This window comes from Orbicella faveolata, unplaced genomic scaffold (assembly GCF_042242905.1).
Source record: "Orbicella faveolata isolate gen_17 unplaced genomic scaffold, um_ofav_v1 contig_25, whole genome shotgun sequence".
Classification (NCBI taxonomy): domain Eukaryota; kingdom Metazoa; phylum Cnidaria; class Anthozoa; order Scleractinia; family Merulinidae; genus Orbicella; species Orbicella faveolata.
In genome coordinates this window covers 25,529,515-25,556,690 of record NW_028301553.1, presented here as the reverse complement: position 1 = coordinate 25,556,690, position 27,176 = coordinate 25,529,515, and the positions used below count along the sequence as shown (strand labels likewise).

The 27,176-nt window shown below is 35.3% G+C and overlaps 4 protein-coding genes across 4 annotated transcripts in view; 3 read left to right on the top strand and 1 right to left on the bottom strand.

Moving 5' to 3' along the window:
• The window catches only part of LOC149109651 (uncharacterized), a 143,795-nt gene extending 137,465 nt beyond the window's left edge, over positions 1-6,330 (top strand). Inside the window, exon 2 of the mRNA XM_089293509.1 lies at positions 4,494-6,330. Within this exon, the coding sequence (XP_089149635.1) occupies positions 4,823-6,040 (1,218 nt within the window). The 5' untranslated portion in view covers positions 4,494-4,822 and the 3' untranslated portion in view covers positions 6,041-6,330. The remainder of the gene's footprint in view (positions 1-4,493) is intronic.
• Positions 2,619-15,143, top strand: LOC149109650 (uncharacterized). The gene is made up of 8 exons (XM_089293735.1): positions 2,619-2,628; positions 2,702-2,776; positions 2,886-2,975; positions 3,180-3,251; positions 11,554-11,592; positions 11,708-11,743; positions 11,946-11,966; positions 14,804-15,143. Exons 1-8 carry the CDS (start codon positions 2,619-2,621, stop codon positions 14,872-14,874), a joined length of 414 nt encoding a protein of 137 aa, XP_089149861.1. The 3' UTR covers positions 14,875-15,143.
• A 2,444-nt stretch (positions 15,144-17,587) lies between these two features.
• LOC149109649 (uncharacterized) lies at positions 17,588-22,847 on the top strand (the record flags this gene model as incomplete). The annotated part of the gene is made up of 9 exons (XM_089293734.1): positions 17,588-17,621; positions 19,046-19,078; positions 19,416-19,448; positions 20,001-20,054; positions 20,202-20,228; positions 20,725-20,816; positions 20,939-20,992; positions 21,178-21,231; positions 21,896-22,847. Coding segments are annotated over 9 exons (420 nt in total), but the record flags the coding sequence as incomplete, so codon positions are not given.
• LOC149109648 (E3 ubiquitin-protein ligase RNF181-like) lies at positions 20,994-23,523 on the bottom strand. The gene is made up of 3 exons (XM_089293511.1): positions 23,332-23,523; positions 22,892-23,007; positions 20,994-22,244 (listed from the first exon to the last, which is right to left on the bottom strand). Exons 1-3 carry the CDS (start codon positions 23,450-23,452, stop codon positions 22,203-22,205), a joined length of 279 nt encoding a protein of 92 aa, XP_089149637.1. The 5' UTR covers positions 23,453-23,523; the 3' UTR covers positions 20,994-22,202.
• Between the last annotated feature and the right edge of the window lie 3,653 nt (positions 23,524-27,176).

The window sequence follows — 27,176 nt, the reverse complement described above, 5'->3', positions numbered from 1 at the left end:
GGGGACATTGCACCAGATTGTGTCACTTTCTAAATAATGGATAAAGTATACATGTAACCAAAAACAAGTGAATGTGAAGTACAGTTTGAACACAATGGACATCTCAATCAGCACAAAAACATTACTGGCTCATGCATCTCAAGTGTGGAAGTCATCAAGTGTTATTTTAGTCAAGGAATTGGTGGTCTAGTTTACTTCAAGACAATGGAAATGAAATTCTAAAGAGAAACTATTTGACATATAACAAAGTGAAGATGAAACCATAGTTCAAAATATGATGATATTCAATGCCAGTGGAATGACATTTCTTTTAGGAAAAATTACCTTCTCAATTAATTTGTATTGATTCGGGAAGGCATTTATCTCCTAAACTTTGAGATTATTTTGAGGCACATAAAATCTATAGTCATGCACTGCTTTAGGAGATTAACAACAACATTAAAGCTACTGTTGAATAGAAAACATGATGATCTTGATGACAATATTCAGTAGAGTATTCAGTTGACATTAATTATATGCTGTGCAATTTACTATTTATTATTGTCATCCTTCTCTCCCTATGAAGAACAGAAATAATAAAAATAGCACATGTCAAATTACATGTCGAGTATAGCGCTTTTAAGGTTATTGTACAGAAACATCTCTTTGTACAAATCGGGCACAGTATGGTCTGCAGCACACTCATTAACATAGAAATCAATCGAGACTTAACAAAGAAAATAGAGAAATTTTAAATTACCTTGGTTTATTTCTTCTCATTACATGCATCTCACAGGTTTTATGGGTGAAGGTCCAAAAAACTGAATTAATGAAGGTCACAACTTCATGTAGTCGACAAATTGGCCTGTTGTAAATACTCTGGATGAATCGGTCCTTTGCTGGAATTCTGTTTTTGGTTTAAAACCGCAACATGGCGTGTAACTTGCCAAATATTTTAGACTACGAGTAGTCCCTCTTTCGCTTAGTCCGTCGTGCGTGACGCGAAAGAAAACCGCGAGAAAAAAATGGCCGCGCGAAATCCTGGAGGCGAAGAGCGTGCGAAAGGAGGGACTACCGCCTAAGTCCAAGAGTTTGAATTATGCGTTGGTCTCACAACGCAAAAATATTATTGGCTCATGTTAGGAGCGTTGACAACGTGTTGTCAACATTCGAGATACCTGTGACGTCTTGCAGGAATGTTTTGGAACCGGAGCAAATCGAAACGGTACCAGAGCAAATCGAAGCGTTGGATTCGAGCTTCGCAAGCCCTGATGTTCTTGCGAATCTGCCACCAGGCTTTGGAAAGATTTAAATTTATCCAGTGTTTTGTTTGGCAAAGCTTTCTGCCTCCAACTCGACTGCGAGCGTGTTAGTGATTTCGCCGCTCAACAGCATCGTCTAAGTCAGCGACTATAAATTCACTGAGCTTGGCCTTTTTCTGCCGTCCATTTGAAAGATTGAACCGGCTTCTTACTTGAAACCGAACATTCACCTGAAATTTTCCGATGCTATCGGCAAACATTTCACCGCAGTTGGATGATCTCCTATGTATAATGTATAGTGTATAATATAAATAAATTCTCGGTTGAAACTCTGTTCAAATTTTCGCAATAACTTTTAGACGCAGCGAAAATCGTTACAAGAGGCCTCTTTCGCCGTCTTCTTTTTAAAACTTCTTTGGCAGTTTCGCTGAAGGAACACTGAACGAAGATATACTTCTCACGGCATACGTTTTTGCTTGGCTACTTGAAGAGTAGAGTAGAGCAATTTTACTCAGATCTCCTGGGGCTATTGATAACAGGCGATAATACGAGGACGTCAAGATGAGAAATCCTACACCGAAAAATCACTCGGCCGTGAAAGGGCAAACTCTTGGGCTTTGGAGGTAGTCCCTCCTTTCGCGCGCTCCTAGCCCCCAGGATTTCGCGGGGCCATTTTTTTCTCGCGAATTTCTTTCGCATCACGCACGACGGACTAAGCGAAAGAGGGATTACTCGTAGTCTACAAATATTTAAAAATCCTTTGTTCCACGGAAGTTTTCCACAGAGTCTTTGTGTGCTTTCTTTAGGTATGCAATTGTTTCTATCGAGTAAATTTGAAACATTTTGTTCCTTTTAAAGCAGTTGGAAAAGACTTCTAAAAATTTAAAACACTGCGGTGGACTTGGTTTCACCGAGTGGGGAATAACTGCTGACTGTGATGATTGTCATAATGTAACACCAGGAATGTTTAAGAGTGTTGTCCGACTTGAGAGTGGACCGAGGGATGGGCAAAGCTTTTTGGCTCAGTGGGGGAGGGAGTGGGGGTTAGTCGAGTGGGATGTTAGCAAAAATATATGCCAAGAAAAACTTCGAAACTTTGAAATTTTTGCTGTAATTAACAAGAAATCATGAATTATAAAAATATTAGTCAAGTAAGTATCGATTACACAATGATAGTGCAACAGTATGTTTTGTTGTAACATTTAATTGACAGCTAGTTATTGTTAAATGATGGTGCAATAGTTTACATGTTGATGGTGCAATAGTTTAGTTAAATAGCTCACGTATGATGTTGTTGAACAGTGCAGTGGAGTAACGCGAGGTGAATAGTGGTTACAATTCTCTTCCATCAGTGCATAATTGTTTCTTGCTGTGAAGATGTCGAAAGGTAAGGGACAGCCGAAACTGGGGAACTATATTAAAATAGACTATATTTTTATAATTTATTTTCTCTATTGCAGAAAGGAAAGACTTTAGTAAGAGTAAATGTTTAAGGAAAAGTAGTAGTACCGTGGAGGAAAGAGTTTCAAACACAGGTTTGTTGTTGTCACTTTCAGTTGTAAATTAAAAGAGATAAGCGGTAGAAATAGCAGCATCTTGCGAGAAAAATGGTAAAAATAATAACCTTTATTTTTGCTTTACTAGGCAAACAAAAGCAGCAAATTAAACAACAGGAAATCTTTACTGCCAATACTGAAAATTCTTTTAGTGAAACAGGAACGTCAAAATCTACAGGTGAGTGAAATGTTATTTCTGTCCGTCGATGGTTTCTGAATTACTAAATTTTCCTTACATACTTATTATCTTTTTGCTTTTTAAAATAAGCTGGTTGGATTGCTCTACCGATGTTGTATTTAAACATTTCGGATGTTGTAATAAATAACCGTTTGACTCGACTTGTAAACAGTGTTTACTGGGATTTCTTTTTTTTTTTTACAGGCGAAACTGAAGAAAAAAAAGATGAAACTTTGAAATCCATTGACGACTCTTTTTGCACTGGACAAAATGAAGGTACCAAATGTCACAACTATGTTATTTTGCGTCTACATGGTGAACTGAAACTTTAATCTACCAAAAGCCGTTAATAATTACAGGCTTCGGGTTAACAACTAATGGCTTTATACAGGACCATCATTACCAAATGTACCGGAAAATAGTCATTGTAGTAAATTATGCTAAATAAGTAATAAGTCAATCCACTGATGGTCTAGAAAAAGGCTCAGCAGGTTGTAACAATTCAGCTCAATTTGTTCAATACAAATATTTACAAGATCAAAGGCTGCCACCTCTTTAGATCATGCAGGTTTTGAAACAGCCAGTAAAAGAATGATACTAAATCTTATTTAGTTTTAGTCCGGCTGTGACTTGGCAAGAAGCATTAAAGGTAGTTTTTAACTCGGAATATGTTTATTATTTTCCAAGTTGCGGTGGTGAAACGGTTTCACTGCATCACTCCTTCACTCCTTTACTCCTTGACTCACTTCCCATTAGACATGTGGAAACCCGAAGCGGGGAACTCTCATATGAAAAGGCAAGAAATGCTCTTCGGAAAATTACAATTTAACTCCCGACGGAGACTAATGTGGACGTTGCCTGAGCTTCATTACACGGAATAAGTTCGATTATTAGCCACTGTTCAATAAAGGATTCCTCGCGCAGTTGTAGATCCAACTCGGGTACTGGAGAGATGAGGGAAATCTAGCCTGAAAACAGAAATTAAATTAGAGCGTAGATCAGAATCCTTGGTTTGCAATCGAGACGACGAGCATCCCCGATCTTACATATTGTTATTTCCCCGCCGGGTTTCGAACATGAGCAGTGTAAGGCCATTTTAAAGTTTCTTGCAGCGTGTCATGTTAATTATTTTTGAGATATAGAAATTGAAGGTGTAACGAATTTTCCACAGTAAGGAAAAAACTTATGGTTCTTGACTTAGTGATTCTATTCAGGAAAAGTATTAGTGGTTTTTCATTGACAAACCTACGCGATATTGTAAGTTCCAAAGCAATCGTCTGAAACAAATGATTTATTTTAACAGGATTGGAATTCGTAGATTCTCGCGTAGCGAGTAAGCACTGATCACACTGTACTACGTGCACATAAGAATTTACTTGGAAAACGGTTACCTATATAATTAGGTACAGAAGGCTCAAGTGCCCCATAATACCGTTTCAGTATTATTTTCCAAGTTCAGTGGGTCACAGCCACTTTGATTTGTATTCAAGGTGAACTGCTATCATTGCTTTGTTACAGGTGAAACTAAAGAAAAGAGAGATGAAAGATTGATATCTCATGACTACTCTTTCTGCACTGGAGAAACGTCAGCGTTAACTGATGGTACAGAATGTCAGAATTGTGTTATTTTCCGTCTACATCATAATGTAAAACTTTAATATCCCAGATGCCGTTAATAGCTACAGGCCTTAGCCTAACAACTAATGACATTACCAAAAATCGTGATTACCAAATGTGCTGGCAAATAGTCATTTTAGTCAATTATGCTAAAGTAATAACTTAATCCGCTGATAGGCCTAGAATGATTGGGGAGTGTGGAACAATTTAGCTCAATTTCTTTAAGACAAATGGTTAAAACATCAAAGACTGCCAGCACTTTAGAATATGCAAGTTTTAAAACAGCTAGTAAAGGAATGATACGAAATCTTATTCTCTTTTTTGTAGCATCTTTTAGTGAAGGTCAACTGAATAAACAGTTTGATGGAGACGCAAAGGAATGTGATCATCTAAAGAAAGTTCCGATCTCTGGATATATTCATGATACTTCACCAGTAAAGCCGAGCCGCAATAATTATACATATTTCAACTTTAAGTTTCAAAGTACAAATGGTTTCTGCGATGGAGTGTGCTTTGATAAGAGTCTCTATAATCAGGTGAAGCAAAAAGACGAAACGCAAAAGAGTGTTAGGCTCTCCAACTATTCATTGAAAAGGTCATTGCAAAATAGCAACGACATGACAATTGTCATTAATAAACGTACTAAAATTGAGAGTATTTCAGAGTGCCCATTTGATCACCAGGCACCTTCAAAACGATTTATAAAAATCAGTGAAATCGATAATATTTCAGATTTCACTTTAGTTTCAGTTATCGGGAAAGTACATATCAGATCAGAGCAGAGTGAAGTTAAGGTTCAGGAGCGGTCAGTAATGAAATTGGATTGTAATATAGCGGACGACACCAGTGCAATTAAACTTACTTTATGGGACAAAAATATCCCCTTAGTCCAAGAAGGGCAAGTATACGAAATTGTCAATGCAAGAGTTCGCTCATTCCAAGGAGAGAAATATTTATCAAGTAATTTTGACACCATCATTACTACAGTGAAATCGGATGTGCGGAATATGATAGTTGTTCCACAGCTAATGGAAAATGAAGAGTCTCTTTCACTGAATACTATAACTGTCAATCGAATTGCTGGGGTGCAAGAAATTCAACGCTATGCAGTTTGCAACAGTTGTCACCGTAGACTGAGCAATCTTCAGTCAGATCTAAGTATTTGTGATTCTTGTGGGTTAAGTCAAATCAAGACAGCTGCAGATGAAACACACTTCAGTGTAGGGGTATTCATTGGCGGAGAACACAACGTTCTTTTAAGGGTTCTTCAAGATCAAGTGGAATCTTTCATTAAGTTGTATAATGAACAAGCAGAATCTTACAACAAAATTAATGTGGAAAATCCCACAAATTCTGAGATTATCGCTGCATTTTTGGCAGCGCGCGAGTTGAAAATAACTTTCAACACTAAAAGTAAACTGGTGTCTTCGATTTTATATAGCAAATAAGATAAAGTAACATTGCCTGTTGTTTTATTTAGGTTAGCAAGGAGTTGTAAAAGTTATTGCTTTGCAACGTAAAGAAATGGAAAAGCATTTCCTTGCTGAATCTTACTTTGTTGAAACTTAATGCTATAAGATATGTGTATAGCAAGTTAAGAGATTGATTTGTAGAATACCCAATATTGTTTATCGTCTAGAAATTGTTTCCGTTTTTGAAAGTGTAAGAAATAATTCATTAGTGAAAAATATTGTAATATCACTGAAATGCATAATGTTTAATAAACTGTTGAAAATTGTTCTTGTGTTGAATATATACAGTTCGCTATTTAAAACTAAACAAATGCCTTAGTGAAAAGTAGAAGAACCGAAGCCAAATGGATAGTTATAGAAAACGACCTTCGACCCTGGGAATAGGATTAGCATCCTACATAGTATAGTCTGTAGTTGCTTCATGCCGGAAATGAAGTCCAAAGATAACGAAGAATCTTGTCCATTCCGGAAATGAAGCCTGCGTGACAACTAAGATATGTGATGCTTTATTTAACTTTTATGTTATCTTTCTTGCTCTCAACTGATTTCTTTTTTCTTACAAACGTTCCTATTGTACTGTCAAACATAAAAGGACCCCAACAAGAACAAAAGTTCCTGTGTGATCAATTGGGAAAATTGATGGGTAAACAGTTCTAGCCACACTTCTTTGATATCAAGATAAGAAATAATTTTTTGAACAATAGCCGATATACAATTGCAACAATAACTGAAAAAGGTAAGTCACAAAATATTCTTTCTTTTTGAAATGCGCTCTTTAAAAAAGTATGCATAAAGTCATTGTCCCAGAAAACAAAGAAATGAAAAAGACTTAGAAATTAACATCGTAGAAACATGCGGACAGCCTTAGTTATAGTCCCCACAGAAAAATAGACTTTTTTACATATAACTGGACTTTGATAGTTGCCGAAACATCCACTTATTTTAAAAATGAATAATTATAGCTATGTCAAAGCAGTCAGTTGGCCTGATAACAACCCGTCCCATTTAAAACGAGATGGTATCAACAGGGGAGGTTTGATAAATTTCGTTATCTTGTAGCAGTGTACGTCTGCCTCAAAATAATGAAATAAAGTTTCAGTATAAAAAAATATAGTTCTGTTGTAACAGTCCTTGATTGCACATAAAAACATAGCAAAATGTTTACAGATAGAAATGGAGACATGCGAAGACGCAATGGAGAAACAGAATATGTAGGCGACACATTTGAACAAATGCATAAACAACTCCTTAAAAGGAAATATGATGTGCACAAACGAACTAGACAATGGCGCATACAACGGAAAAGATACAAGGAATACTTGGCGTCATTTTAGACCTACTGGACTAAAGGATAGAATTTCTTTAAAATTGTTATTCTTAAGAAGTAAGAAATGTTGATAAGAGAAAGTATAAAAAAAAGAAGAAAAAAAAGCATATTTTTTATTAGATCGTTACAGCGACAATCATAGAGGGCAGACCTAGTTAGAAAAAAACAAAAAGAAGCGTGCTAATAACTTTGCTAAAAAACAATAGAGCTCACTATACAACCGGGAATAGGTGTTAGCACACAAAAATAATTACACAATCCGTGGAACAATACATGAGAAACGTAGACAAATGATGTAAGTAGCAAGATCAAGAAAGATAGGGATACAGTTGCCTTCATAAAACGTGTAGCCGCTCATGATGTTATGTTATCATAAGAAAGTAGATGGAAAAAGAAAAGAATAAGCATTTTCCAATGGAGTCTGACTAATGCAATCGAAAATAATATATCTACTTGGAAAAAGTGCCAAAAACAAGGCTAACCTCATTCAGTAACCACTATAGGAATTGATAATATAAATTTAGATTGAAATGCAGTGAAGAGAGGAATGTATTGTAAACGTACAGAAATGATCTCAAAAAGATAAAAAACTACAAAAAGGTTAACAAAATAATTGGAGGATAATCAGCACTCAAGTGGTGGATATATATGAAAATTCTTGCAATATTTATCAAACCACAAGCCAGTAAGGTAGCAAAGTACATATGCCTGAGACCAATAAAATAAAGCTTTAATAGTACGGTTCGACATTTAACGCTAAACGAATGGCTTAAGTGAGAAGTAAAAGAAGCGAAGCAAAATGACTAGTTATAGACAACTACACTGAAAGTAAGATTAACATCCTACACAGCTCATGTAGCATAGTCTCAAGTTGCCTCATGTCGGAAATGAAGTCCAAAGATAACGGAGAATCTTGGCCAGTCGATAAATGAAGCCTGCCCGGCGAATAAGGTAGATAATGCTTTATTTCACTTTGATGTTATCTTCCTTGCTCTCAACTGTTTTTTTTTTTTTGCAAACATCCCTGTCACAGTGTAGAAAATAAAGGGACCTCAGTAAGAACAAGAAGTTCCTGTGTGATCAATTGCATTAATTGATCGATAAACAATACTAGCCACAGTTTAGTGACATAGAGATAAGACCTAATTTTTTGAACAATAGGCAACATACAACTGCAACAATAACTGAAAGAGGTATATCACAAAATAGTTTTTTTTCCAAATGCGCTCTTTAAAAAAGTGTGCATAAAGTCATTTTCCCAGAGAACAAAGAAGTAAAAAAGTCCCCACAGAAAAATAGACTTTTCTACTCGTAACTGGACTTGAAAGTTGCCGAAAAATCCACTTATTTTAAAAATGAATAATTATAGCTATGTCAAAGTGGTCAGTTGGCCTGATAACAACCCGTCCCATTTGAAACGAGATGGAATCAACAGGGGAGGTTTTGAAAACTTCTTATTTCGTAGCAAAGTACATCTGCCTCAAGATAATAAAAAAAAGCTTGAGTATAAAAAAATACACTTCTGTTATAACAGTCCTTGGCTGCACGTAAGGACATAGCAAAATGTTTACAGATAGAAATGGAGACATGCGAAGACGCAATGGAGAAACAGAACATGTAGGCTGCATGTTTGAACAAGTGCATAAACAACTCCTTAAATGGAAATATGATGTACATACAAAAACAGACAATGGCGCATACAGTAGAAAAGATACAAAAAATACTTGCGTCATTTTAGATCTGCTAGATTAAACGAGAAATTTCCTTAAAATTGTTATTCTTAAGAAGTAAGAAATGTGGTTAGCAGAAAGTATAAAAAAACGAAAAAAGACATTTTTTATCACATCCTGATAGCGACAATCATAGGGTGCAAACCTAGTTAGAAAAAAAACAACAAAAAAAAGCGTGCTAATACTTTTACTGGAAAACAGAAGAGACCACTAGACAACCGAGAAGAGGTGTTAGCGCACAAAAATAATACACAGCCGATAGAGCAATGCACGTCAGAGCTATACTGATGCTGTAACAACAATATCAAGAAAGATAAAGATAAGAATATGAAAATTGTTGCCTTGACAAAACGTGTTGCCGGTTATGTAGTTATGTTATCAAGAAAAAGTAGACGGGAAAAGAAAATAGTAAAAATTTTCCAATGGAGCCTAACTAATGCATTCAAAGATAACATATATACTTGGAAAACAGCGCCAAAAACAAAGTTAAAATAACTTTAAAAAACATCAGTAACCACTCTGGGGACTGATAACATAAATTTAGATTCAAATGCAACGAAGAGAAAAATGCATTGTTAACATAGCGAAATGATCTCAAAAAGATAAAGGGCTACAAAAAGGTAAACAAAATAAGTAGAGGATAATCAGCACTCACTTTGCTATAAATGAAAATTTTGCAATATTTATCAAACCATAAGCCAATAAGGTTGCTGTTCACTGTTGCCAAATTGGATATAAAGATGCCTTTGTAGGTTTTAATTTTCAGTCATCCAGTGAAATTGGTTGACATAGTTAATACAAAATGGAAACCCTAAACAACCGTCTCTTTCTGTTGGTGTTACTTGCCTTTTTAACCGCGCGGCCATGGGCCGAGCGCGGTTCTAGGTTTACCCGTGGTTTATTATTTTTTTTTGTATTTTTTTTGTCGGTGACCAGACGCAGACCTCCGCTCGGCCAAACTTTGAGTCACGCAACGTGTGATGTTTTTCCGCCAGAAGCTGTTAAAACATAAACACACGAACAATTTTACGGATATTGTTTTCTTTTTTGTGGGTAAAATATATTTTCTTTTCGCTTTATCAAAGCGATGGATTTAAAGGGAATAATAAATACGCTGAAAAAAGGTATTACGTCAGCCATGGAATGCGCTGACGTTGCAGCTTTCACTTTCGCTACGTGACAAATAAGATCGTGTTTACTTTGCAAGTTTATTTCGGCAGAAGCGACGGTCATTAATTTATTTGTAATTTTGCGAGTATTTCTTGCGGTTTTAGGTAAATGAAGTAAATCCTTTGACTGTTTCATCGCAGCGAGTTCATAGATCGGAAAGAAAATTAAATGTTTGGAAGCCAAGCGAAGAACGTGTCAGAACGTGCAAGATTACGTCATTGATAGGGAATTAACCACCGTACTAAAGATAGCCGTAGATAACGCAATTCTTGAATTATGTGACTCGTGTGACTTCTTTGCTAACCCTTAACTCAAGGGAAAAAAACAATTAAATTTAATCGTGACTTTAAAGAAAGAAAGCGGTTTGTAATAGTGTTCGTATCTTCATGCCCATACATATCCCGAAGAAACTTCCAGATTAAGACTATTACGTCATCGGAGATGTCACAACGGCTACGACTGATGGTGCGATAATAGAGTTTATGTTGATCAAGTGCTGTGATGTCTACAGTAATCAATGAATCATCAAAGATTGCTTTGGAATATGCACTGCGTTGCGACTGTAGTACTAAGAAAACAGTTAAATTTTAAAAGCGCGGTTATAAGATCTAACAGATCTTCTTGTCTTTACATTGTTCTAAAGGTAAAGGTTTCCTCTTTTTTGTAACTTTGATATATTATAAGACAAGAGACTTGTCTCTGCGTTTGAATTGAAACTCAAGCTAAAATTTTAAAATGGTTCTACGGTAGATCCGTAGTGGATAATTCAATTACTTGATTTTTATGATTAATAAAGTAGTGTGTTCTGCAAAGGGCCTATCTCCAATCTCGGCCCCAGGGTGCTTTTTTAGCCCCGCCTCAAGCCAAAGAGCAAACGCAACAGCCAATCTACGTTTTTGTCACTCAAACATCTCAGAACCAATAACGTCTTTTTATGCAACACAATGACATCGTTTAGCATTCCTGTATAAAACGCCAACACCCTGCTTGTTTTGCGCCATTGTAACATTGCGCTGCAAGTTCAGTTAATTGTTTTTCTACGTTTTATTAAGATGGGTAAGTTTAAAGCTGCGTTTGTCAAGAAATTTACACCTGGCAAAATGAATGCAGTGCAAATTTAAAGTTTCTTCGCACTAGGGCACTTTAATGAAGTAAACCGTATTACTTTTTCTCTAAATATGACAATCGTCGTTAGCAAACCGATGTTGCTCCGTTAGCCAAGATAATTTCTAATGGTGTTAAAATGTATATTTGTCTTCTAGATCAACAGCAAATCAACATAAAGATTAATTCAGACGAGTGTACGTATTTTATCTTTAGTTTTCTATTTTAAACTTCTTTGCTTTACTTACGTGAAGATTTGATTGCTCAACTTCATCTTAAAGTTAAAACCTTTATCTCTATGAAACTTTTCAGTGCCACACGAAGTTCCCATTGCGGAAGAAAGCACTTGTAAGTACATATCATTTATATTCTTACAAACTTACTCTTTTTTTTGTTTTCAAGCTGCGTTTTGAAAAACTTTGTAAGGAGTTTATAACATCAGTTTTCTCGCCCCAAGATTACATAAGAACCAGATATCATTTTGCGTTTATTTTGGTACATGTCAAGTTCCCTTAATCTTACTTTTATTTCTTTTCACATTTTATTCTAGTTTTTGCGCCATTGGATGATCGTAAGTATTCCGTTTTATTATATTTTAAACTGCTTTCTTGATAAAAAAATTCGATTGCCCTATTACGAATAAACAATGGCAATTATAATCGCAAAGTTATTATCGCCCTATGAACTTTTTAGACCCAATTGCATTGGATAGTTCCAATTATTTATTTGCTTTGTTACTTTTTTTTTCAAGTTACTTTTACAACTTAAACAGGAATAATTAGATTAGCTCGTTGCCGCCTGATTGAGAAAAGAGAAGATTTCTTGAAATTGTTTTGTGCTTTATATTTGAGCGCATGCTACATGTAACCAATAAAACCATTCTCCAACCAAATTAATCACTGTAATCTTAGTTTTATTTGTTTTCATATTCTTAAGTTTTTTTTTGACTTTAATTGTTTAGAAAGTGAAAAAGAATTCTGGCTTCAACTTTGCGCCTTAATTTGTTCTTCTCGTAAAAACCTACCCTGTACATTTGAAGTTCCGGTACGGCTTTCTTCCAGGCCTTCGCAGTAAGATTGATTTTCGGTAACTGAGTATCTCATTTAGGCTTAGGAACCGAAACCGCGCAAATGTTCACTTGCGAACTGAGATTAGCACAAAAACTCTTGCGAAAAGAGAGAAAAGCAACGAAAAGAAGTTTGAATCGCAACTTAACGCTGATATGTTCTGCTAGATACAGAATACTACCGTCTATAATGCAAATTGCGAGTTGATGGCAAAAAAATTCCAGTCAAGAAAAATAGAAATGAAAGTTGCAATAATCTCCATACACACATTGATATATATTTTCTACTTGGAATCGATGGGGAAAGTTGGTAACAACAAAATTTGCAAAGGTCAAGCTTATCAAAGTGTAAATCAAACGCCCTCGTTTTAAAACCACTACCTCCATGATCACAGTTACTACCTCCTCCATTGCGTTATTTGAAACTAGGCAGTAATTAAAATGTCACCTTTTTCAAGATGTAGTAAACTAATTTTTCACAAAACATGGTATGCATGAAGATTTATTAAAACAGAAGTCTAAGTGTTCATGAAAAGTTTGTCTAAAATTCTAACAAACGTTTACTCTTGTTATTGCTACTTAGCAAATTTTAATCCCATAATTCGTAATCCCAATACTCCTCTTGTGCACTTTCTCATTATTTTTATTCATTTATTTATTTTTTTTTTGATGAGATGAGGGCTGGCTAATCACTTATTTGAAGCTCAGAGCCCTTGTTAATAGTGTTTTTTCCTGCTGACACTATGCAGTCTTATTAAAGGCAATGTGCTCATAATTGAATATTTAAGTGGCAAGTGAAATTAAAATCAAGTCAATAAAATCAGCCATATCTCATCTTATATTTTCTTGTAACAAAGCAAACTTAAAACCTATCATTCAATTGGCTTTATGAAGTTTTCTTTGTTAAAATGCAGATACTTAAATGATGTGCCTTAGAACCAACTTGTTCCTATAACATACCACACACAAAAGCAAAATCATGTGTAGTTCCATAGATTATTCAAATTTCACTACAGAAAGAATTTTTCATAAAACCCCCCATCCTTCTGCAAATTCTAATTAAGCTTTATACATTTCCTTAAAGTTTTAAGCATTTGAAAACCCTTTCACCCTCTGGAATTTCCAATTTCTTCTGTGGAAAGAGTATATGGACATTTTGTCCAATTAAGTACATATAGAAGCTAAAACTATTCCTTTAGACTATTGTCTGGAATTCTGTTGACTGCACCTCTTTACTATGTACTTTACTGTAATAAGACAACAAATAGCAATACACTGCCTTTGCTGGAGAGCAAGCTAACCTTCAGTCATGATTATACTTTCTCTATCTTATATTTAAAGACTCAATTTATAGAGAGACAAAAAAGACAATTAAAATGAAAACTATTCTTCAAGCGTAGAATATAAATATTCTCTATAGCACCACATTACTTAAGATATGAGGTCAAAATAAATAAGAATTAATTACACAATCAAGCAACTTTTAAAAAGCAATCCATCAGTTGATCCCACAGCAATTAGAACTCCTCACTATATTGAGGGAAAGACAGTTGGTACAAATAGCTGTTCGTCACTGATTCTTATGCTAGAGTAAAAACAAATATATTTAAATAATATACATTCAACAGTAACCAAGTAATGATTGACAAACGAAAACAGAGTAACAGAATATTGATGTACAAAGGGAAAAATAAAAAAAATTTCAACATGCCCCCCTCCCCCTGATAACTGCATTAACAAAGCCACCCCACCAACTAATAACCAGTCTCTTTTTAATGATCTTCTCAATATCACAAGTGAAGGAGAACAATACACCGCCTCTACTAGAAAAAGCAAGGCGTCACTTATGATTCTACATTTTCTACCTTATATTTAAAGACTCAATTTACAGAAACACAAAAAAGACAATTAAAATGAAAACTATCCTTCAACAGTAGCGTATAAGTATTCTCTGCAGCAACACATTACTAGGATACGAGGTAAATATAAATAAGAATCAATTACACTTTATAATCAAATAACCTTTAAACAGCAATGCATCACTTAGTCTCACAGCAAAGATCCCATCATTATATTGCAGGAAAGATAGTTGCTGCAAATTAATAGCTGATAATGTCCCTCATTCTTATGCTTGGATAAAAAGCATTATACTTTAAATAATATACCTTCAACAGTCACCAAGCAATGAATGACAAACTAAAACAGAGTAAGAGAGTATGCTGTACAAAGGGGAAAATCAAGAGAATTTCAACATATCCCTCCCTCCCCTAGTAAATGCAATAACAAAGCCACCCTTCAACCGATAACCAGTCTCTTTTTAATGATCTTCTCAAATATTACAGGTGAAGATGAACAACTACAGCCAGCCATCATCAAGTTTTGTAAGACCTTTAATATTCTTTTTGCAAATTAAGTTATGAAACTGTTATCTTGTACATGTAGAAAATTTTATACCCATTTTACACCCATAGTAATGCTATTCCAAATTGAAACAGTTTCTCTAAATTGTGATTCAACCACCAACAAAGGAGTATGTAAAGGAATCAAATGTTCTGGCCAAGCGTATCAAAAACTTTTTTCAGAAAGCACAAACACTGATGAAACTTGGCTTTCTGAACAACAAGCACTTTCCCAAATGAAGCTGTTAAGCACTTATGACAATATTCCGAAGTACAAGCAACCAAACCCGCCAAAATCTTGCAAGCATTGACAATAAACGCCAAATTTTCCAAGAACTGCAAAATTTTGCGGTATTATAATTGTGACTGTACAGCTTTCTTGTGTAATTGGCATCATTTAATATGACTTGCATGACAGCAATTAATCTTGACTAGAAGATCTTTCAAGCTAAAAAAAGACCAAAGCAATCTGTTATTAAAACAAGAAACAATTTTGTCTATAATTACAGACTCAGTGAATCCTGAAAGTTACAATGAAGAATGTAAGTATTTATTTGAAATTACAATGCTTAAATTGAGTAAGTGAGACAATAAGTGAGTGAGTAGACTTTATTGGAGAGGGTAACATCTAACAGTAACACAGCTGATTATATCAACATAAACAAAGGAGCTTACAAAGGCCTACTCTGGGGCCTTAAGTCGCTTAAAGTAACCTTAACTTGCCTTAAGTCGCCTTGAGTCTTCCTAAGTCGCCTTAAGTTGCTAGTGGTTATGCAATGTCAAAAAGGTTTCAACACACTCAAATTGCCCGTCTAGAAAGTTATCAAACTTGTAACTGTCATGTTTGGATAAAGTACACTCTAACCCTATATGAAGGAGGAGGCATGATCACCCAATGGCTGGTGCAATGGACCCCTATTGGAGATCACGACATTGTGTTTGCACTCTTATAGTGTCTCTCCTCACCCAGATGTATAAATGCGTGATGGTTACAGAACGGGGGGGGGGGGGGGGGGGGCAGGGTGCAGGGTGCACCAGAGGTAACTTCAATAGGTTTACCTCAAGAGGTTAGCTTTTATGTTTTATTCATAGCATGTTAAAGTAAAGAAAATCACTGTGAAACTACTAAAGATAAAGGGACATACTATCAGGGACACAACTTACAGTAAAGCAGCAAGACTTTACCTGTAATATCAATAATATTGATGGCCTCAAAAATAGCAAGGGCTGACTAGGGTCCTTTAAGAGGACAAGAACCCAACAATTACTGTATTATGCCTCATAGTCGTAGTTGCCTTATACATAGAAAATCTAATATTATTATAGTCCTGCACCTCTCTAGCCCCTAATGTTAGCAGGAATAATTTCTACATGTGGACAATAATTAAATAGGAATGACAATCTCATCTATACTGTTTCACAGATGCCTTTTTATTTCTATTAAGTTTTTTTTTTTTTTTCGTGTATTTCGTTGTGAAAGAATTAATAAACAAGATGACACTCTGCGTTATCATAACAAAATATATTAAATATGGAAAGATACAACAAATAACTATACTGCAATAATTTCATTTAAGCTTATTAATTTTTGCACAATATTATTGAATCCAATCTTCCAAAGACTTACAGTCTATAATTAATAAACAACAACAGTGAGAGGTGTTCCAAATCATTAACGAGAAAAGCAAAAAATAGAAAGATATTCCTGGGTTAAGGCTTAATTCTTTCTAGTCACTTTTACACTGAGCAGTAAAAATATTGTCATCCAAATTCAATTGAACCAAACTGAGTCTACACTTTAAATACTTTACTTACCCAGTGTAAAAAAGTGACAAAAGTGGCCCATTTCTCCAGCAAAAATCATTATTTGCATTTGATTCCACATTCGACCAACTCAAACCAACTGTGAACTTGTGAATTTCGTAATTGAAGAACCAACTTGCAAAGTAAAGTTTATCTATCCTTTTCGTACATTTGATAAAGCCAGCTATTCACATTATCTTATACACTTTACATGGACTACGCTTACTGTTACTACTGTTACTATCGAAATCTAACATAACCCTTGCGATCAACTCTCAGTAAACATGGCCGCCAGACTACTGTTTGGAACACGTGCCTTAGTTTGGCCCCGTGACTAAAGTCTACACGACCTCACGTGAGCTACTCGTTCTCACGCGACTAACAAAAAACCAGAAAGAAAACAAATCGCCAAACTAATACTCTCCAAAATTTGAATACAGAAATTTATTATCGGGTGATTTGAAATCACCCGAACACTTAGCAAGAAAATTCATATTTTCGTGGCACAGATGTCTCGTCTCTTTGGAGTATGGAAACCAGTTATCGGCACAAGGGTTACTGGGAAAATCAAAATGGCGGAAACCACTGTGCCTAATATCGATGTAACAATTTCTAGTATTTAATTGTGAAAATGTTCAAAGTTCTGAGCATTTGTAATTTGTCACGTGGAAACTAGTGAAACTTGGCAGATGTATTTCCTGCTGGTCTGATCAACAAAACCTTCTAAAAAGATTCGATTCACGGTGTAAACTGCCAGGGTCATCAAAGTTTTCTGGAACTTCACAAGTAGTTAGTGAAATTTGACAAGAAGTGTCCTTACGAAACAACTTAGCATGCGGTACTCACTATGGTATTGGAATATTTTGACTCAGTGAGGCAAGAGAGCATCAAATCGATTGGGTCCCCGAAAAGGACTAAAATTGACACTGGAGATGCAAGAAATATCAGATAAGTAGTAGTATGTATACTTTATTTACCCTCGCATTGTAGAGAAGCTTTAACAGCTAATGTCTCCGAGCATTTCAGCAGCACAATGGGCAAAGACCACACCACAAACACCGGGAACTTCGTGACCTGCTCTTTACGATGAGTGTGTGGGTTCTTTAACGTCCCCTGCTGACCATAACAGTGAAGATGCAGGAGACGGGGCTACGGTTTATCGTCCTTATCCGAGAAGACTAGAATATCTAACCATTTGCAGATGTCATTGCAAACGCAACATATTTTCCTCAGTTATTTTAAAACCCTGAGTGTTGGTCCGGTCTGGGACTCGAACCCGAGAACTCTCACACGGTAGTCCGAAGCTCTACCAACTGAGCTAACCAGTGTTGTGGTAATTCTTTCTTTAATAGTATTTATTTTTTAATGGTTTGAAATCTGGCCCGGGTTGTTCAAAAGCTGGGTAGCGCTAACTCAGATAATATTTTTTTTGTGTGTAGAAATATCTTTCACTCCTTATAGTTGTGTAGTTTTAAAATGAATCAACTCAAAACTAAAAGACAAACTACATAAACAGAAAACTAGAACAAAAAGTTACAAAACTGAAAGTAATAAAAATTCTCTCTAATCCTGGGTTAGTTTAATTAGGCTTTGAACAACCCGACCTTGGATATTTGAGACTGTGGTGACTTAATTATATACCAGTATTGGTACAATACTGGGTTATTGGAAAAGATATATGGAAAGACTGTTGCTAAGTTTAAATTTATATCACCCAAGTGAAATAAGGTCTCCTCAAGTAAGTTGCCTTAACTCGCCTTAAGTTGCCTAAAATTACCTTAAGTTGCCTAAAGTCGCAATGCTTTTCTTGCCAATTTTGCCTGAGAGCCTAAAGGTGCCTTAAATCGCCCAAAGACGCCTTAAGTTATGCCGACTTAAGGTTCCACAGTAGGCCTTTTCAGGGAGCAAGCTATAGATCAAATTTTACAAAAAAGGACACATAAACAATTCACAAAAAAAATAATATTGGCACTTCAAGCTTCGTGGAAAACAAAACAATGCATTTTAGAAAATAACAATTAATAGCTAATATACAAATAACAATTCTAAAAGAAAAATATAGCGATTTCACATTTCACAAGTAATAAAAAGGATTCGTCATAGTTCACAATAATACCCATTTTCACCTCCATAAATGTAAAGTGAGACTAATTTGCAACTCAGAACCACAAGAGAAAATCAATACCTAATATATTAAAGTGCAAGAATACCTGCAACATCATTTCTAATATGACAAAACAGACAAAACCTTCAATTAAAATATGTATCAATTTTTGTAATTAATTTTGACCATTTTGTTAAACTATATCTAAAACTCAACATTGCACAACCTACAATTTTAAGTACAAGTAACAGCAGCATAAATTACTGTTCTTGTTTTAGATCATGATGCCCAGATGACAACACGACACCAGCGTAAGTACATCTGTTGTTTTCAATAAAATCTACAGAAATCAAATAATACAGATATTTTTCAACTTTACATGTTGAAAATTGGCTTCTAAACATTACTGTATATAGTTCTGTATATTATCAATACACCTCCCATGAAAGAAATGTTTCATCACAACCCAAGCCCAACATTGTAATACTTTCAATTATGCTTCATAAATTTTCTTAAACTCTGTACCCCTCAAGAACCCTCCTTGCACCAAGAATTTCAAATCCCTTCTGTGGCACAAATATGGACTATTGCACAACCTACAATTTTAAGTACAAGTAACAGCAGCATAAATTACTGTTCTTGTTTTAGATCATGATGCCCAGATGACAACACGACACCAGCGTAAGTACATCTGTTGTTTTCAATAAAATCTACAGAAATCAAATAATACAGATATTTTTCAACTTTACATGTTGAAAATTGGCTTCTAAACATTACTGTATATAGTTCTGTATATTATCAATACACCTCCCATGAAAGAAATGTTTCATCACAACCCAAGCCCAACATTGTAATACTTTCAATTATGCTTCATAAATTTTCTTAAACTCTTTACCCTCAAGAACCCTCCTTGGGCCAAGAATTTCAAATCCCTTCTGTGGCACAAATATGGACATTACTGGAACAACACACTACACAATTCCACATAGTACCCATTGTCACTGTAACCCCAGGGAAGGCCATTGAAAAGTCATGAAGGAATGGCTCTCCAAACTACTATGTTAAACTGGAAAGATTTACAAAATGCATAAGCTCAGCTTTGCCAAACACTAAAGAATAGAAATATATCATCTTTTATTCAAAAATTCCCTGCAAGCATATAAACCATGACTAATCAGAACTGTAGCACAAAAGCGCACAAATTTACTAATATCAACATTAACTTTATTTCAGAAAAACAGTACAGACACCAAAAACGTAACACTCCAAGGCACATGTCAAAACCTTGTAAGTATAAAATCTATGACTATAACTTTTAACAATTTTTAATTGCAAAATAATAAATTCTAATCGATAGTAAAGTTTCTTGTGACTAGCAGTACTATAAACTCAGAACTGTAAGAAAATTAACTTTACTTTGAATTTGTGTTTTAGATTACATCTCACACAAGGTGTTACGAGGTAATTAAACATTAAAACACTAACTATTGATAGTTACCAATGAAATAATTCAACAACCATGAAGTAGCTTTAAGCTCAAGTCTAATATTTTCCATGAGTACATTTTGTGAAAAAAAAAAAAATCAAAGTAACAAAATTAGCACTACATCTAAACTGTCATATTTGACAAAAATAATTATTGGCTACATTTCAGGCATTTCAAACAGTCAGAACAGTAATAGACATAGAATACATTACTGTACACTTGCCATAAGTTGAAAAATTAACTATTCTCAACTCCACCACACAAACACAGATGAAATATCAAAAGGACTAGATGTGAAAATAACGTCTGCAAAATTAACTTACTTCATTGATGAAATATGTTAACTTCTATGTATTTTCCAAAACTGCAAAGTTCTCAATATATACCATTTACCATCTGCTAAGTAGATGCAACAATTAATAGTAGCTTACTGACACTTACAGCTAAATGATGTCAACATTTATTTTTTAGATAACATCATAGCGGCCGATTATACATGGGCAAAAAATCATGTAGTCAATATCACAAACATATTTGATTCCATGGAACCCTTGTGGAAAATGGTAAATATTAAAAAAAACTTTTTAGTAAATACTTTCAATGTAATCATTTTCTTTTTTCTATACCATGCCATACCCAAATAATCATCACTTTTAATTAACAGTTTGATACTGTTATACAACAGACTTCAACAGATGATCCTGTAGAGAATAAACTTATATCTGGAGAATGCAAAAAGGTAAGAACATTAATTTGTTTAATTCAATCCATTTACTTCAAGTATTAGATACATATCAACTCAAAATGAAAAACACTGCACATTATATATTTTATATTTTTCAATATCAAACAATATTGATACATTAATTTAGCATATATCAGCTCTCTAGTAAACATGCACTATATTTTATCTATTATCTATAGGCCATTAAGAAACTCTATCAAAAGATCAAAAACCACCATCTGTACTGGGATAAGGTAAATGTACTAGTATATTAGATTAAATTATCTTTTTTCATAACTATGATGCTTTTAAAGACAATGTGTACTTTCGTTAGTACGCACATGTTCTGCACATCAGGCAAGGTATGGTTTAAGCACCACACATACGCTACGGTGAACAGTGAAGCAATCAACTATGCTACCTGGTACACGACTAAATTGAAAGCAAAATTTTCATACTTTGAGCAAATCAAGTTTAATGAACTTGTACTTAAACCAGGAATTCCAAAATAGTAGCATATCACTAGGCTGACTTGCTGTTATCTGTTGAAAATTATCCTAAAATTCAACTGTAAACATATACCTGCAGATGGCGTAGTGTGCAACCAAAACAAGTGCGAAATATGCAATTGTTTTACCTAGTGGGGAGGTGACACGAAAAAATGTAATGGGCACCGTAAAGTTTTAAAAAAAGATCAGTAACAATCTCTGCTGATGATAACAAAGAAGATGGCAAACAAGAAATGCTAATAAATATAATAATTTGATTTTTGAATTCAACAGACTTTACAAAAAAATGGCATCTTTAAGATCTCATCTGCAACTAAAATTTATACCATTTTGTTCATTCAGTATAAAACACTTTTTTCTACTATTTGAGTTTGAACAAACCATAATGTAACTTCTTTTCACTTCTTAGGCAGCTGCTACGTATACAAGTGAAAGCGACACCATCTAACATTCAAAAAAAGTGATGGCTGAAAAAAATAGCACTTTACCTCTAATACTTTCATTTTTAACTAACTTCCTAAACTACAGTTGAAATTAAATGTACAGTTTTTTTTTCTGATTAATGCAATAACTTACATTACATTACATACAAAAATTACCTAGTACTTACAATGTTAACATAACTTACAATTTAACTATACTAACAAAACTTGCAATACTAACATTATTTACAATAATTATTTACAATAATTATTTACAATGATTTCACTATTTCTTTATTGCGGCAATTCGTCGCGGCACATTGGACAAGTGGCATGCTACAAAGAAAAGAAAGTATCTTTAATCTTAAATACAACTCTCCCCCTTATAGATATTGAATTTGCAGCAATCAGAAATTTTACCCTGTCTAGTACTTCAACTTTTTTTCCACTACATTGCACAAAAAAAGGCCTCTATCAGGAATTTTAAGAAAACATGCTCCCGCTAGATCAGCGACACAACATATACTGTATTGACAACAAAAGTCCAAAGAGTTTAATCAACTTTTAGTTGCCACAAAGTTCAGCCTCCCCCCTTCAGTGTGCCTTATCAAAACTACTTTCTTCACATGAATCCTCGCTCAGTGCCAAGGAAACTCAAACTACGTTCTAATAGTCTGTTGATTATCTGCCAAAGGGTTGTATTTCGCCTCATTTGTTTACACGAGAATGCACAAAATAGACTGTATTTTCCTATCAAGAAAAAAGTTTAAGGCTACAAATAAAACTAACTTAATGGCTCACGGTCAGTCAGTCAGTCAGGAAATGTTACAATTAAAAACTTTACTGAACAACTCTTCGGATTAATAATTATCTTTATAATTTAATTCTTTGCTATTGAAGACATACCGTGTTGAAATAAATTGCCTGTCTGTTTGTCAATCTGCCTGTCTGTCTGTTAATTACGCAAATATTATTGCATTTACCATTTTCAACCATGTGCTGATGCACTCGTTGTGAAATGGATGACCACAAGGTAGTTCATTGACCTCCTCACCTTCCCCAAATTCAACGAGACAAATGGTACAGGATACCATAAGAGCTGTAGGTAATTTAACCAAAAAATATCAGTGAAATAGTCAAATAAAAACATCCTTCTACAACTTTACTTTTAAAGTACGCAAATTTACCATCAAATGACACAGAAAAAAATTGCTTATTTCACTAACCCATACAAGTGACTACAGAAATATTGTAAACGCAAACATACAGATCAATCAAGATTGTTAGTACACTTATTTAATAAACACAAAATGACAGGACTGTGTCCAGAACTCTTAAATTTTGAAGCAAATTATTAATTGAAAGAGGTGAAAAGAGAGAAAAGAATTGCTTCATCATCTCAGTAGACACAGCCAAGACTCACCCACTTTTTCTCGAGTAATCTTAATTACCCTCAACGAGGCAATTACCTCGGGTAAGGCAGGCCGCAAACCGTCATTGGCGTCCTGGGGATAAACGGTAAAAAAATTAAAATACAAGTACATCAGTACAAAAATTAGTCTTTAAGATATTTCTTGTTTACTCGGCTCACGTTCCGCCAAACCCATCGAACTCATTGCAATTGGTGGGGCACGTGAATTCAGTCGATAAAAACAAGATAAAGAGCTAAGGAAAGGATTGGATGAGTTGTTCTGTTAAAGAGTTCGTTAAGGCAGACTGAAACATATCTCACCGTTCCACCCCCCCACCCCAACTCTTACCCCTCCTCCCTGCCAAGTCTACTCCCTATCCTGCCCTGAGATTGTCACAATTTTTAAGTTATTTATAATTTTCGTAACGGAAATGGAGACCATGCGCTGTATATTGCCCATTACATTTCTTTCTCTAGCATCTTAAAACCCACAATTTACACCCAAACAAATTGGTCAATCTCCATAAACTTTTACACTCCTCACAAGGTTATCAACTGTCCCTAACACAATGACTACAATTTCATACAGCGCCTTTTTAATCGCTAACACATCCCCATAGGCAGACCTAGGTGCAATCACGGACAAAGTGTAGATAAAATGTAAAGATTCAAAAATAACTACTACCAACACTCCCCCTCCTTCGCTTCCAAAATAAGTAAAGCCCGAAGTTGGAGGAAAATTTCACTATTTGTTTAATTAAGACAAATGTTGCCTAAAGATCTTAAAGAAACCGCTCTTTCCAAGCTCCTTCTTCTAACAGCTCACAACATCTCCTCGTAGCACATAATGGGAACAACTGCCTCTTGTAGGGAAATATGGTGCAACTCAATTTTTACTAACTTCTTGCATATCCGTTGCCTGCCGTTCCATCCTGAAAAGAAATCTTTGTTTTAGTTCCGTATCAAGCTTTGCCTATTGTTTATGTTTAATTTTTTTAAGACAATGAGCCTTTTGTTGTCTGTTCCTTAGGGATTTTTCGTCCGGTTTCACGAAATTATACTCGGGTCATATCGGATTTAGTCGGCAAATTGTCACTGATGACATATTTTCCCTAAGGGTAACCTACTTGGGAAAACAAAGACAAACCATTCGGGGGTGGGTCAGTAAATTTCAAGAGCACGTCAACAGCTTTGACTAAACTTTTGTAATACCGCGCGCGCATGTTTCGGCCTTACTAGCTCAGCCTAACTGAACTTTACTTTTATTTAAGTCGTTAATTAAAATAATTGATACTTAGAATATAGCTTGTATTATCCGTGTTTTAGCAAGCAAGCGGCGGTCAGTAGCTGGAAGCGATGAGAACGGTTTCTCTTTAAATTTACTTCGTGCATGGCTTAATAGTTATTTAACCAATTGCGCATGGATCTACGAAAACCATAAACGAAAACAGAACTGTTGTCGATCGGCAAGAAGAAAAGTTTACCTTTTGCACCTTTCCACGTTTAAATGATTTCGCTGTTCGCTCATTGATTGCTCGACTGCTAAAAAAAACTCAGAAAAGAAAAAAACAATACAGTGAAGACACACCGCTTGATTTTTGTTTTCTGGTCTATTGAAGCGAGTAAACATCGTTGTTGAAGGCAAAACAAAACGTGCGATTTCGCACCTTTTTCCGTTTCAGTGATTTTTTTCTCCGGTTGGCCAAAAATTCTGAAACAAAAATCTTTATCATCACCGCTCGATTTTTCTTTTTTGGTCTCAGAAAACTCAGAAACTCAAAACTCAGAAGAGAAAAGAAAAAAAATACAGTGAAGACACAACGCTCGATTTTTGTTTTTTGGCCTATTGAAGCAAGTAAATATCGTTGTTGAAGACAAGACAAAAGGTGCGATTTTCGCACCTTTTTCCGTTTCAGTTGGCGTTGCAGTTGGCGAATATGCTGGTCGTACGCCTCAAGGAGTGGCAAAGAGATAGCAGACTGCTCTACCTCAAAATGCCTCGGTCCGCGTTTGTAGAGGACGTTTGGCGCCTTCTCTATCTTAAACTTGGAAAACATTGCCTAGAAAACTTTTTTTTCGACGATCTAAACACGAGCGAAATGGTTGTTGTCAAGTGACAATAGCGAAATGATTGTTGTCAAGCACGCGTCTCTATAACCATTTACCTCATTAGAATAACTAGAACTCAATGACCATTCATGACAACAAGAAAACAATGGTGTCAACTAAGCGCGAATTTCAAAGACGCTCAGCTGCACTCAAAACATGTTATACGCCGGTAACTTTTTTAAATAACCAATTCGGAGAACAAGCTGAATAGAGGTCTTCATTAGAACTTTATTCATGTTGTGCACAAGACCTGACAATGGTTAGCGGCACGCGCTTCTACATGGAAAGTAAAGTTTTTGTCAATTAATGGTTTGTTGACGATTAAGAGACAAAGACGATAAAACAATACACAACTAGCCACGAAAGCGTTCAAGTTATGAATACTTTAGTGGAACTAATGCAATGAAAGTGTTTGGTAACTAAATTCCCCAAGAATCCTGTCACCATTTCTTAGATTGACTAATTATAAACTTTAATATGTTTGGAAAGAGTAAAAATCGATTAGTTTGAACTGGGGGAGTAACAGCACTAATAGCGCAATTGTGTTTTTAAATAACACGAAAGGCGCTTTTGTTTTCTTATACTTAAAGACATTCAATAATTTTATCATGACAATTTAACCCTCCCAAGAGTTTACTGATATTTCGAACATAATTGATAGTGGCGGAAACTACGGCAGTTCGTCGCTGCAAGTAGGCTACTTTCCACGCAGCGTGTTTGGCTTACTAGCGGCTGGCCTATTGCAGAGCATTAAACAGACCAGAAAAAAAGGCTTATTTCTTCGCTTCACTTTTCTTTGCCGATGACTGGGTTTTACTTGCAGTTTATTTTTCGCTTTTTCATTTGTATTTTAAAATACACACCCTGGCAATTTAAGCGTGCGTTTCTGAACGTTGGCGTTCGCCGGTTTGCAACAAGAAAGAAATAACTTCTACAGCCCGCGCTTCATGTAACAAATTTTCCCTTCCGTACCCCGGAAAAATGTCGCTGTACTGAGCGACATTTCCCCTACCCCACCACGAGAAGGGTGATATTGTCAGCATCTGGTCGTCAGCGAAGATTTTGAATCTCGCGCTCGGAAATTGGCTGAGAGTCGGTTCTTTGTTCTAGAAACAATAGCGCCTTTCAAGCTGCAAACAATAAAAAATGCCCATAAACGGTGTGCCATTGTCCAAAAATTAAACACAAAGTCTGATATGCCTTCAGTGCAGTTACTAAGTTATTTAGCTACTCATCCCCTAATTGTAGATAACTAGCATGTACTGTTCTTGCCCTTTGCTGGTTGTAATATAGTGCTACACTTAGTACTTCTACAAAACATTAATCCCTTGCTTTTACTAGAGTGTTATTCATTTCATTCAAACAGTATTAAGAAAACGTTTCTCAATAAATTGAAATGAATACAAGCACTTTTTATTTTCTGTTCTATGTTTCTGTTCTATTTCACCCTGTATAGAATCACATCTTTTTGGCCTTTTCTCAAGGTTAGTTTGCCAGGGCACGTTCATCATTGTTAACAAGAATTACCACTTACTCCTCCACCTGGTCATCATTCAAAGTCAAACTCTCCATTCTGAAAAAGAATGTTTGCTTTAGTTCCCCATTGCACTTAGTTATTAATTATAATTTAGTTACTCATCGCCTAGTATCCCTTTCCCTTTATTCTGCTAACTGGAGTCCTTTTTGTGAACGCCTACTCAAAGGGTGTCTTGAAAACCCAAATAGCAAAGCAAATAGTAGCGAATAGC

Bases quoted from the DNA above. Each gene is read 5' to 3' on its own strand.
- LOC149109650 (XM_089293735.1), top strand. The intron at 3,252-11,553 runs GTACCAAATGTC...TTTGTCTTCTAG, and splicing joins TTGCACTGGACAAAATGAAG to ATCAACAGCAAATCAACATA. The intron at 11,744-11,945 runs GTAAGTACATAT...ATTTTATTCTAG, and splicing joins CATTGCGGAAGAAAGCACTT to TTTTTGCGCCATTGGATGAT.
- LOC149109648 (XM_089293511.1), bottom strand. From the start codon at position 23,452: ATGTACTTGTATTTTAATTTTTTTACCGTTTATCCCCAGGACGCCAAT. The intron at 23,008-23,331 runs GTGAGTCTTGGC...AATTACCTACAG, and splicing joins GATTACTCGAGAAAAAGTGG to CTCTTATGGTATCCTGTACC. The intron at 22,245-22,891 runs GTAAATGCAATA...TTTTCTTTGTAG, and splicing joins TCAGCACATGGTTGAAAATG to CATGCCACTTGTCCAATGTG.